Source organism: Eleutherodactylus coqui, chromosome 6, assembly GCF_035609145.1.
Source record: "Eleutherodactylus coqui strain aEleCoq1 chromosome 6, aEleCoq1.hap1, whole genome shotgun sequence".
Taxonomy (NCBI): domain Eukaryota; kingdom Metazoa; phylum Chordata; class Amphibia; order Anura; family Eleutherodactylidae; genus Eleutherodactylus; species Eleutherodactylus coqui.
The window spans coordinates 241365385-241379345 of NC_089842.1; the positions used below are offsets into that span (position 1 = coordinate 241365385).

Consider the following 13961-nt stretch of genomic DNA (forward strand, 5'->3'; position numbering starts at 1 on the left):
TATTTATTACGTTATTTTGTTCCCTTTGAGTTGTACTACTGCCTCTAATTATTAGATATAGCACCAATGAGAATACAGATATCGGGGCACATTTACTAAACTGTCTCATAGTTAGACAGTGGGAGGCATATTTACTTACATCATAAGTAAAATACGCACCAAGCTAAAGTATTAAAAGACGCAAGACCCCGCCTCCAGCAAGAGATTGCTCTGATTGGTTCTCAAGCGCTGGCTCAGCCAATCAGAGCCAGCGCTCAATGCACCAATCACAGCCATTCTTTTTGTACATTCTGTTGTATGTCGATTTTCTAGATGATTTTGGTCTATACTTTATACATCCTTTTTATATATGTTTGCAGGTTTGGACTAATTTCCAGCAGTGCTTTGCCCCGGAGTACAGACGCATCACCCTCATGATGATGGCCGTCTGGTTCACAATGTCTTTCAGGTAGGTTGGACCGGTAAATGATGTTATCAGACAAGGAAAGCCCTAAATTTTGGATGCAGATTTTTTTTTCTTGTTTTTGTTGATTTTACGGAAAGCTGCTTAGATTTACTAATAACAGTGCTTAGCGTCGCACACTGCCTCCTCGCTCCGTCACATTCAAAGCCGCGCTGTGAAATTACTATCGTCATGGCAACCGCTGCAGGACCGTCTGGCTTCCTTCTCTTCGGACGAGTCTCGAGATGGAGTCTGCCAATGTTTAGTTCGGGCTGGGAGGTGTCGTCACTCTTTGGTCTTCAGCTAATTCACATTTCATTTTTAATTAGGTAGATGTGACAGCATTAGTCACAACCGCGTACGGCACGGGCCGCCCTCCCTGTATTACCTCAGCTGTCAGCCTCGCATTTCTCCCGGATCTGATGTAATTATTAATGCCACGCTGATAATTAATGCTGCCAAGCCAAAAGCGCCTTCTCCTTGAAGATGGCCTCCATGGCCACATTTTTTTTACCATAGGGGACGTAAAGTTTTGATTGTATAATCACTCATACAGTATATACAGTATTATGTCTGGAGATCTATGAAGACATGCTACTAGCTTCCATGTTCATCCCAAAATAAGACCTATCCTGAAAATAAGCCCTAATCTGATTTTTCTGGATTTTCAGGGCGGCTTGAAATATAAGCCCTACCCTGAAAATAAGCCCTAGCTGCATTACATTAAAAAAGGAAAACATTACCTAGCAGGCTCAGTTTAGGTCCCTTCCGCTGCTCTCCAGAGCTCCGGCACAGTTCCCACAGTCTTCAGCCGTTCATAGAGGACCACTTCCTGGTTACAGGATTCATAAATCCCGCCTCCAGGAAGCAATGGCTGTGATTGATTATTTGAGCGCTCATTGATTGGCTGAGCCACGGCACTCGAAGAACCAATCACAGTCATTACGTTGTGGAGGTGGGATTTATGAATTGGCTGAGCCGTGGCTAAGGCAATTCATAAATCCCGCCTACACGACGTGATGGCTGTGATTGGTTCTTTGAGCGCTGCTCAGCTAATCAAAGCAGCGCTTGATGAACCAATCACAGCCATCGCATTGGTTCATCAGGCACTGCATTGATTGGCTGAGCAACTCTCAAAAAACCAATCACAGCCATTGTTTCGTGGAGGCGGGATTTATGAATCCCGTTACAAGGAATTGATCCTGTGTGGGTGCAGGAACTTCGACGGAGCTGTGGAGAGCAGCAGGAGGGCCCTGGACAGAGCCTGCTGGGTAAGTAAAATAAGACATCCCCAAAAATTAAACCCAGTGCCTCTATTGAGACAAAAATTAATATAAGACAGGGTCTTATTTGGGGGGAAACACGGGATTCATGGCAGCCCTGGGAGCTTTCAAGACATCAAAATCAGGGTGGCGGGTGTTTGGGGCACCAGAATCCTGATTGTGACATTTACATGCTGAGAGCGGCATTTAAAGGATAAACAGCGGCACAGGAAGTTACCTCGGATTGTGGTGCTGCGGCATGTGTCCACTGTCAGCGATGTCAGAGGGCTGCAGTGCTAAAGGACCAGACTCTTTAGTGATTTTACACATGAGGTAGCTTTATGGACCGATTTTTTTCTTAGGCCTTAGTCAGACGGGCGTTTTTTCGCGCGATTTGCGGATCGCATGACGGATGCGCATCCGCAAATCGCGTGACCGGTGCCCGAAAATCGCCCGAAAATCTGCTCCTAGCCGCGTTTCATTAGAAACGGGCCGGAGGTGTCCAGCGCATTGCATTCAATGGAGCCGGCAATACAGCCTGCTCCATTGAAAGCAATGCACTGCGGGCGAGTGTGGGATGAATTGTCGGGAAGGGCTTAAATATATAAGCCCTTCCCTGCAATTCATCCAGAAAAGTGTTAAAATAAAAAATATATATATACTTACCTTCTCCCGGCAGCCGGAGCTCCGCGTGGCCGTCCTGCAGTGGGTGTGAAGGGGGTGTGAGTCAGAGCTGCCCCCTGATTGGCTCAGCGCTGAGCCAATCAGAGGCATGTCTCACTCCCACCCATTCATGAATTCATGAATGGATGTGAGCCAGACCTGCCCCTGATTGGCTCAGCGCTGAGAGGCAGCAGTCACTCACCCATTCATGAATTCATGAATGGGTGTGTGAGTGAAACCTGCCTCTGATTGGTCAGGGCTGTGACCAATCAGAGGCAGATCATTCAGCAGGCGGGGATTTTAAAGCCCCGCTGGCTAAATAGTGCCGAGAAGCAGTTCAGGAGAACTGACAGCGGCGGCGGCTGGACTCCGGCTGCAGCGGAAAGGTGAGTATACAATTTTTTTTTATTTTAACACATTTTAGGATGAATTGCAGGGAAGGGCTTATATATTTAACCCCTTCCCGACAATTCACCCCGCGCACGCCGGCAGCCCATTGCTTTCAATGGAGCGGCTGTATTGCCGCTCCATTGAATTCAATGGGCTAACATCGTTCTTCTCTGCCACAGCTGTTACAGCTGTGGCAGAGAAGAATGATTTGTCTTCTATATGTTCTCAATGGGGTCGGCGCTGCTGCCGCCGGCCCCATTGAGCGCATATAGAGAAGAGAACAGGAATCGCAGATCGCAGATAGGTGCGATCTGCGATTTCTGTTCTATAATTTATCGGACGAGCGCATAAAAAGCGCTCATGTGTCCGATACCATTGCAAAGCAATGGTTTTATAAAATCGCCGGGCGCATGCGCATGCGCAAATCGCGGCTAAAAACGCTCGTCTGACTAAGGCCTTAGTCTGCCAAAATTACTTTTGCTGCATTTTTTGTGTGACACATGGGGCTATTTTTTCATTCTTTTTTCCACTGAATTTTTTTACTGTTTTGTACAAAAAGTTAAAAACTTCAATACGTCCAGCTCGTTATTATCAAAAGGATTATATTTACATCATAATAAAGTAATGCGTTTGCCATTTTATTTGGAGGTATTGATGTGATACAGGCAGGCATGGAGGCTCTAGTACCCTGTTGTACCGCCTCTAGTTTGGATACAAGATGTGATACGGGGGGCATGGAGGCTCTAGTACCCTGTTGTACTACCTCTAGCTTGGATACAAGATGTGATACTGGAGGGCATGGAGGCTCTAGTACCCTGTTGTGCCGCCTCTAGCTTGGATACAAGATGTGATACAGGCGGGCATGGAGGCTCTAGTACCCTGTTGTACCACCTCTAGCTTGGATACAAGATGTGATAAGGGCAGGCATGGAGGCTCTAGTACCCTGTTGTACCGCCTCTAGCTTGGATACAAAATGTGATACGGGGGGCGGGGGGGGCATGGAGACTCTAGTACCCTGTTGTATCCCCTCTAGCTTGGATACAGGATGTGATACAGGTGGGCATGGAGGCTCTAGTACCCTGTTGTATCCCCTTTAGCTTGGATACAGGATGTGATACGGGTGGGCATGGAGGTTCTAGTACCCTGTTGTACCCCCTCTAGCTTGGATACAAGATGTGATACGGGTGGGCATGGAGGTTCTCATACCCTGTTGTGCCGCCTCTAGCTTGGATACAAGATGTGATACGGCCAGGCATGGAGGCTCCAGTACCCTGTTGTACCGCCTCTAGCTTGGATACAAGATGTGATATGGGGGGGGGGCATGGAGACTCTAGTACCCTGTTGTATCCCCTCTAGCTTGGATACAGGATGTGATACGGGTGGGCATGGAGGCTCTAGTACCCTGTTGTATCCCCTTTAGCTTGGATGCAGGATGTGATACGGGTGGGCATGGAGGTTCTAGTACCCTGTTGTACCGCCTCTAGCTTGGATACAAGATGTGATACGGGTGGGCATGGAGGTTCTCATACCCTGTTGTGCCGCCTCTAGCTTGGATACAAGATGTGATACGGCCAGGCATGGAGGCTCTAGTACCCTGTTGTATCCCCTTTAGCTTGGATGCAGGATGTGATACGGGTGGGCATGGAGGCTCTAGTGCCCTGTTGTACCGCCTCTAGCTTGGATACAAGATGTGATACGGGGGAGCATGGAAACTCTAGTACCCTGTTGTACCTCCTCTAGCTTAGATACAAGATGTGATACGGGTGGGCATGGAGGCTCTAGTACCCTGTTGTACGGCCTCTAGCTTGGATACAAGATGTGATACGGGGGGGCATGAAGACTCTAGTACCCTGTTGTACCGCCTTTAGCTTGGATACAAGATGTGATATGGGTGGGCATGGAGGCTCTAGTATCCAGTTGTACTGCCTCTAGCTTGGATACAAGATGTGATACGGGGGGCATGGAGGCTCTAGTACCACCTCTAGCTTGGATACAAGATGTGATACGGGGGGGCATGAAGACTCTAGTACCCTGTTGTACTGCCTCTAGCTTGGATACAAGATGTGATACAGGTGGGCATGTAGGCTCTAGTACCCTGTTGTACCGCCTCTAGCTTGGATACAAGATGTGATACAGGGGGCATGGAGGCTCTAGTACCCTGTTGTACTGCCTATAGCTTGGATACAAGATGTGATACGGGTGGGCATGGAGGCTCTAGTACCCTGTTGTACCGCCTCTAGCTTGGATACAAGATGTGATACGGGTGGGCATGGAGGCTCTAGTACCCTGTTGTACTGCCTTTAGCTTGGATACAAGATGTGATACGGGGGGGCATGAAGACTCTAGTACCCTGTTGTACCACCTCTAGCTTGGATACAAGATGTGATACGGGTGGGCATGGAGGCTCTAGTTCCTTGTTTTACGGCCTCTAGCTTGGAGACACACAAGGGGGTCACAGGAGCCCCCCAAAACATTGTCACACTTCCTGCCCGGTCACCAGATTTATCACCAGTAGAACATGTATGGGACCATCGGGGACGCCGACTGTACAAGTTTACACAATCTAGAGGCGCAGTTACAGCAAATGAGGACTGATATGCTGCACTTTACCATAGGGAACCTGTACGCCTCCATGGCCCCCCGTATCACGTCTTGTATACATCCTGCTGGAAGCCTCTTGGAGGCCGCCATTAGAGGAACACACGTGGCTGCAGGATGTCCTGAACATATCGCTGAGCTGTCATTGTCCCTCGTACCATCACTAGGGGGGACCGACTGTCGTATGTGATGACCCCCCCAGACCATCACGCCAGCAGGGGGCAGTGTGCCGCTCCACAGCTAAGGCAGGATTAAGGTGCTCACTACTAGGTCTCCAGACATGAACACGGCCGTCGTCAGCGCCCAAACTAAACCTGGATTCATCGCTGAAGACAACCCGGTTCCACTCCGTACGACACCACTGCAAATGGAGGTGATGATTAGTGGGTGTCAAGTACATATAATGGGCGCTGCGTGACAACCTGTTCTTCAATCAAGTGCCTGGAAATAATTCCGACAGACACAAAGAACCTTCGAGAGTCTCTTATAGGCCAAGGGGGAACCACTTTTAGGGCCTCCGGAGACAGGACCGTCCATCTAATCACCACAACTCAATCATTTACAGACCTGAGATGGGGCTGCAGGACGGGGTCTGCAGCAGAACGACAACTCCTTCTGGGGGCGGGACTGGTTTTTACAAATATATATATATTTGTCTTATTTTCTTTTCACTTATCTTTGTAACTGCTTTTAACATCTCTGCCCCCCATAACATCATATATGACCTCCTGGGGACACTTACAATGTAGTTATTTTTTAATTTCACAATTTTCCACTGTAACTTCGGCATTACTAGGAGCCCCAATTACAGGGAAAACATCTCCCTAGTGCAACATTAGTCCCTGTAAGAGCTGGTTTGGGGTCTGCAAAGACCCTGCTGCTCTGACATGCCGGGTGCCACCTCGCATGTCAGGGCTGTGTAGCCTATAAATGGGAAGGCATGTCCCTGAGGGCCGAGCACCCGACCTGCTGCTGCTAGACTGCAGGAACTGTAAAGGGGTCTTCCAGGGAAATACTATTGACCACCGATCATCAGGATAGGTCATCAATAGTTGATCGGCTGGGGTCCGTCGCTGGGGACCACAACCGATCAGCTGAGCGGGCGCATGCTGCCAGTGCTACAAATACACAGAGGTCGGAGTGGAAGTCTCCTCACCAACCTCTGTGTAGTGGCCGGCGCTTGTAACTGCAGGATCCCTCTCATTGAAATCAATAGGAGCCTGCAGTTACCAGCGTCGGCCGTTGCACAGAGGTCTGAGGCTTCTGCTGCTTCCACTCCGACCTCTGTGTATTTGTGCTGCTGACACCAACTGTTGATGACCTATCCTGATGATAGGTCATCAATAGTGTTTCCCTGGAAAACCCATTTAATTCCGTACTGTATTCTCACAGCCCAGGAGCAAGCGCCGTAAATTTACAGTGCTTGGTCCATATCGGGTTAATCAACACTGATTCCCTAATATGTGATGTGAAACTGATACCTGAGCAGGTCTATGGAGAATCAAAGCTTCTCAGCCGACTGTCCTCTATTAGGCCTTAGTCAGACGGGCGCTTTTTCGCACGATTTGCCGATCGCATGACGGATGCGCATCCGCAAATCGCGTGACCGGTGCCCGAAAATCGCCCGAAAATCTGCTCCTAGCCGCATTTCATTAGAAACGGGCTGGAGCTGTCCAGCGCATTGCATTCAATGGAGCCGGCAATTAAGCCGACTCCATTGAAAGCAGTGCGCTGCGGGCGAGTACGGGATGAATTGTCGGGAAGGGCTTAAATATATAAGCCCTTCCCTGCAATTCATCCAGAAAAGTGTTAAAATAAAAAAAATATATATACTGACCTTATCCCGGCAGCCGGAGTTCCGCGCAGCCGGCCTGCAGCGGGTGTGAAGGGGACCTCCCTCTGATTGGCTCAGCGCTGAGCCAATCAGGGGGCAGGTCTAACTCACACCCCCTTCACACCCACTGCAGGCCGGCCGCGCGGAACTCCGGCTGCCGGGAGCAGGTGAGTATATATATATATTTTATTTTAACACTTTTCTGGATGAATTGCAGGGAAGGGCTTATATATTTAAGCCCTTCCCGACAATTCACCCCGCGCACGCCGGCAGCCCATTGCTTTCAATGGAGGCGGCTGTATTGCTATTACAGCTGTGGCAGAGAAGAATGATTTGTCTTCTATATGTTCTCAATGGGGTCGGCGCTGCTGCCGCCGGCCCCATTGAGCGCATATAGAGAAGAGAACAGGAATCGCAGATCGCAGATAGGTGCGATCTGCGATTTCTGTTCTATAATTTATCGGACGAGCGCATAAAAAGCGCTCATGTGTCCGATACCATTGCAAAGCAATGGTTTTATAAAATCGCCGGACGCATGCGCATGCGCAAATCGCGCAAAAAAACGCCCGTCTGACTAAGGCCTTAAGGAGTACTGATACTATCCCTGCTTTCTCTCCCTCGCCCTATTGGCTGGCCTCTGCCCAAGCGTCGCATGTTTTTGTTTTCCATGTCTGATTTATTTAACCACTTACCTGTCCTGGAAGCCGCCAGTGATTTCTACAGGGAAGGGCATCATCAACTCCCGTTTACTCCTGGATTTTAGGACTGAAGCTTCCAAATTGATTTCCCCCCAAATAACAATTAATTCAAGCTGTCAGGGAAGTAATTAAAATGCCATATTCCCAGTTACCGCTTGCCATTCCTTGGCTGCACATTAAAGGAGGCAGAAATGACTTACTAATGAAGTTATAGGCCTGCGGTTCGTCACTGGAAGAGATAACGAGATTGGAAGCTTTAGGGGAGAAGAGAATGTAAGATTCTGTCTTGTGTGGTTTCTCCTCCCGCTGTAAAGACAATATTTGGAAGGACAGAACACAACAACAGAGTGGAGACCGAGCCGTCTATTGATTTCACAGATCACCTTATTACATGAGAGGCTATTTATTTGCAGTATAGAATAAAGCTGACATGGGAGACCTATGGTGACTTAAAGGGCCGCTAAACCAGCAAAGCCGCCACTGCCAGTAGCTGCTAATAGAGACTAATGCTACTAAACGTTGCTCCTCATTTCACGCATTGTTACCCTAGCATATGTGGAAGTAGACGGATGACTCGCTCAGATGCATATGAAAATTATATTAATAGCTCGTTTATGCTAATATACAAATGTGAAATTATGCCTTTACCCTATTGTAAAGAGAAGCTTAATACTCAGCTAATCCCATTGGTAGAATTCATTAACAGACAAAAGTCCATCTGATTCATATTCATCCTGTTTCTTGTCTTATGTTGTTTCTTTGTGTGACTTCCCATTACTCATTATTTACACCCATGCTTGGATGGAGCAACCCTGCCCTTGAGTAACTCCACTTTGGAATAACCCCGCCCTGGAATAACTCCACTCTGGAATAACCCTGCCCTGGAATAACTCGCCTCTGATATAACCCCGCCCCTTGAAAAACTCCACCCTGATATAACCCCACCCTGGAACAACTCCACTCTGTAATAAGCCCGCCCTTGAATAACTTCACTCTGGAATAACCCCACCCTGGAATAACTCCACTCTGGAATAACCCCGCCATGAAATAACTCCACTCTGGAATAACCCCGCCCTGGAATAACTACATTGTCGAATAACCCTGTCCTGGGATAACTCCACTCTGGAATAACCCCCGCCCTGGAATAACTCCACTCTGAAATAACCCCGCCCTGGAATAACTCCACTCTGGAATAACCCCGCCCTGGAATAACTCCACTCTGGAATAACCCCCGCCCTGGAATAACTCCACTTTGGAACAACCCCACCCTTGAGTAACTCCACTCTGGAATAACACTGCCTTGGAATAACTTCACACTGGAATAACCCCGCCCTGGAATAACTCCACTTTGGAATAACCCCGCCCTGGAATAACTCCACTTTGGAATAAACCTGCCCTGGAATAACTCCACCCTGGAATAACCCCGCCCTGGAATAACTCCACTTTGGAATAAACCTGCCCTGGAATAACTCCACCCTGGAATAACCCTGCCCTGGAATAACTCCACTCTGGAATAACCCTGCCCTGGAATAACTCCACCCTGGAATAACCCTGCCCTGGAATAACTCCACTCTGGAATAACCCTGCCCTGGAATAACTGCACTCTGGAGTAACCCCTCCCTAGAATAACTGCACTCTATAATAACTTTACCCTAGAAAAAGCCCCTCTTATTTCTTTACATCTCACAAAATAAAGGCCTATAGTATATCTGTATGCAAAACACTAACAATCTGGACATTACCCATTTAATTTGGGATGTGGTAATAGTCATAAAGATCACTTTCAAAGTATGGCCAGATTGCCTACTTATTCAAAATGTCTCCTTTTGCTTTCTTTCTTCTATATCTTTCCTCGAATGCTTTTTATTCCTCCCTCCAGCACTTGGTACCTGGTGGAGAACCACCAATGTATACCACTAAGATTCCCGCTGACTAGTGACTGACTGTCATCAGCCCTGTTCAATGTGATCCTCTTGGCAGCGTATGCTCAGTTTATTTTGCTGCTGAATGCTGATGAGGACACTTCTCTGTTGGTGTGAAGATTGACTGGTCAGCTGGTAGGTGTGTATCCCAGTCAGCCAATCAGCTTTAGTTTGTGCACACTTATTTTGGCTCCTCCTCACAGAATTTGCCGGTTATACACTCTATCTCAAGATGTCTCTGGTGAAGTTAGCAGCTTATGGTCTAGTCCTGCATCTCAGTTCGTATAAGTCCGTTTAGTTATCTACTTTATCTGAGTTGATGCAGGGTCGCTCCTATCAGGGTGAGCGCTCTGCTTTAAGGTAGGGTCTTCTCATATCGATAGGTTAGGATAAGATTCCCTGTTTCCCCACCTTTGGTTTCCTTATAAACTTTTTGTCTGTACTTTGTGTGTTTTTGTCCCCTAAGGACATAACATTTTTGTTTGGTGCTTTGTGTTCGACTCGGAAATCACAGTTAGATAATTTAGGATTTTTTATATATGGAAGCCAGTGGACACTCTTCTTCTTTAACACTTCTTTCCATTATTTTCTCAGCTACTACGGACTGACTGTTTGGTTCCCAGACATGATCAAACATCTTCAGAACATCGACTATGCCTCACGCACCAAATATTTCTCCAACGAGAGGGTGATCAGCTTCAACTTTAACTTCACTCTCGAAAACCAAGTACACAAGAATGGCGAATACCAAAATGACAAGTAAGAGAATACAATGTCCTTGTTGTTTATGGACTAGTATGCACCAATAGTTTACAAAGACTGGTATGAGGCATTTTGTAGTGTAGCTACTAATAACCCGGTGACATCAATGATGGATGGGGCCTAAGGTGGTTTAGTTTTGTAGTATATAATGGCTGCTTCCCTCACATCAATGCATATTTAATAAATCAATCATACCCTTTAGAGAAATTACTCTCAAAAATAGATAGAGTAGGTTTACTACTTTACAAACTAAGTATAATACTCAAGGGGTGTAGTAACCAGCATGATATACCTTCCGCTACCTGGAGATATGACATTTTAAAAGAACACTAAACATAGAAAATGTACAAAAAATGGTTTTTAAATCCTGGACTTCCTTCCTTAACCTCCCTTTTTTAATACTATTTTATCTCACATTACAATTTACAACTGAGAAATAGAATTAGAAATCTTTTCTCTAAAGATAACCCAAGTTCCTCTTTCCCTGCTCTTCACTATCTAGTGACTGCAAGGCAATTGGCTGCAGCAGGAGCCTCCCCCTCTGTGTGCAATAGGACAAAGATATTAAGCCACTCCCTTGATTAAGGCTCCACCCTCAGCCAATCTCTAGCTGAAAATGGAACAGATCAGCAGTAGATTAACTCTTACATACCCTTCAGATTTTGGAACATACAGAGAATCCTGCGGAGTGACAAACAATGGAGCCTGATCATCTGCTTACTTGTATTGATTTCTTTGTTTCAAGAGTCCCTTTAAATAAGCTAAATGGGGCATTTTTAGAAAGGTCAAAGTGAAGTCTAGACATTTTTGGGGTACAGGAAGTTAAACATCCTGATAACCAGATAACCAATATGTTATCAATGTCTCTGGAGGTGAAACCTCTTTAATTAAATAGCTTTTTAGGGAAAAATGAATAACAACCCCTGTAGGAGTTTCCATGATGGATGTCACCCATCATCCCCGAAATGTTTGACTAGATACATTAATATGACAGAAAAGCAACCCAAGGGAAAGAGGACGTGTTCTTCAAGAATTAGGTACTGGTACCCCCAATTACAGGAATTGACCCTTTAAAGAATAACGATGAGGCAGATTGTTAAAGAAGTAGGTAGTAGAAGTCAGGAGCAACTTAACGGTATCTTCTGGTAGAACAATCTAAGACATGTTCTTCTGCTATCTTCAACCTTTTTATATGTCACTTACAGTATTTACTGAGACCTACAATAATCACACCTCTTGCTCTTGTCTCAAAAGATTCATTGGCCTCAAGCTGAAATCTGTTATATTTGAAGATTCCTTGTTCAAAGACTGTTACTTTGAAGATATCACATCCAGTAACACTTTCTTCAAGAACTGCACTTTCATCTCTACCATGTTCTACAACACAGGTGATAACTTACTCTTACTTTTCTAGTCTGGTGACTTTGCAGTAAAAATGGTGAACACACAAGTACCCACATCCACCTAATCTTAACCAATCAAATTTGAGAAATATTTTTTTAACTTGTGTATATGATTTTCGAATTGTAATTGAAGTGGACCCATCAAAGGGTCCATACTTTATTGTATTCGCTTCGTATTAAGGCAAACTGCAGAGGTGTTCCTACAGAAATCTCAAAATAAGTCAAATCTCCTGAACATTATTATTATTATTTTTAGTCAAGCAGGCACTTTCCCCAACTGCATAATAACATGAAAATGCCTCCATGTACAAGAATATAGCTCCTCTAATACTGCCCCCTATGTACAAGAATAAACCCACTATAATACTGCTCCCCTATTTACAAGAATATAACTACTATAATACTGCCCCCCTACATACAAGAATATAACTACTATAATACTGACCACTATGTACAAGAATATACCCACTATAATACTGCTCCTATGTACAAGAATATAACTACTATAATACTGCCTCCTATGTACAAGAATATAACTACTATAATACTGCCCCCTATGTACAAGAATATAACTACTATAATACTGCCCCCTATGTACAAGTATATAACTACTATAATACTGCCCCCTATGTACAAGAATATAACTACTATAATACTGCTCCCTATGTACAAGAATATAACTACTATAATACTGCCCCCTATGTACAAGAATATAACTACTATAATACTGCTCCTATGTACAAGAATATAACTACTATAATACTGCCCCCTATGTACAAGAATATAACTACTATAATACTGCTCCTATGTACAAGAATATAACTACTATAATACTGCCCCCTATGTACAAGAATATAACTACTATAATACTGCTCCTATGTACAAGAATATAACTACTATAATACTGCCTCCTATGTACAAGAATATAACTACTATAATACTGCCCCCTATGTACAAGAATATAACTACTATAATACTGCCTCCTATGTACAAGAATATAACTACTATAATACTGCCCCTATGTACAAGAATATAACTACTACAATACTGCCCTCTATGTACAAGAATATAACTACTATAATACTGCCTCCTATGTACAAGAATATATCTACTATAATACTGCCTCCTATGTACAAGAATATAACTACTATAATACTGCCCCTATGTACAAGAATATAACTACTATAATACTGCTCCCTATGTACAAGAATATAACTACTATAATACTGCCCCCTATGTACAAGAATATAACTGCTATAATACTGCCCCCTATGTACAAGAATATAACTACTATAATACTGCCCCCTATGTACAAGAATATAACTACTATAATACTGCCCCCTATGTACAGGAATATAACTACTATAATACTGCTCCCCTATTTACAAGAATATAACTACTATAATACTGCTCCCTATGTACAAGAATATAACTACTATAATACTGCTCCTATGTACAAGAATATAACTACTATAATACTGCTCCTATGTACAAGAATATACCCACTATAATACTGCTCCCCTATTTACAAGAATATAACTACTATAATACTGCCCCTACATACAAGAATATAACTACTATAATACTGCCCCCCTATGTACAAGAATATAACTACTATAATACTGCCTCCTATGTACAAGAATATAACTACTATAATACTGCTCCCTATGTACAAGAATATAACTACTATAATACTGCTCCTATGTACAAGAATATACCCACTATAATACTGCTCCCCTATTTACAAGAATATAACTACTATAATACTGCCCCTACATACAAGAATATAACTACTATAATACTGCCCCCCTATGTACAAGAATATAACTACTATAATACTGCCTCCTATGTACAAGAATATAACTACTATAATACTGCCCCCCTATGTACAAGAATATAACTACTATAATACTGCCTCCTATGTACAAGAATATAACTACCATAATACTGCCCCTATGTACAAGAATATAACTACTATAATACTGCC

At 44.5% G+C, this 13961-nt stretch overlaps 1 protein-coding gene across 1 annotated transcript in view; it reads left to right on the forward strand.

The window, feature by feature from the left end:
* SV2A (synaptic vesicle glycoprotein 2A) overlaps positions 1-13961 on the forward strand; it is a 176629-nt gene that overhangs the window by 146273 nt on the left and 16395 nt on the right. Inside the window, exons 8-10 of the mRNA XM_066605941.1 lie at positions 360-448; positions 10404-10568; positions 11826-11959. Coding sequence (XP_066462038.1) covers positions 360-448; positions 10404-10568; positions 11826-11959 — 388 coding nt within the window. The remainder of the gene's footprint in view (positions 1-359; positions 449-10403; positions 10569-11825; positions 11960-13961) is intronic.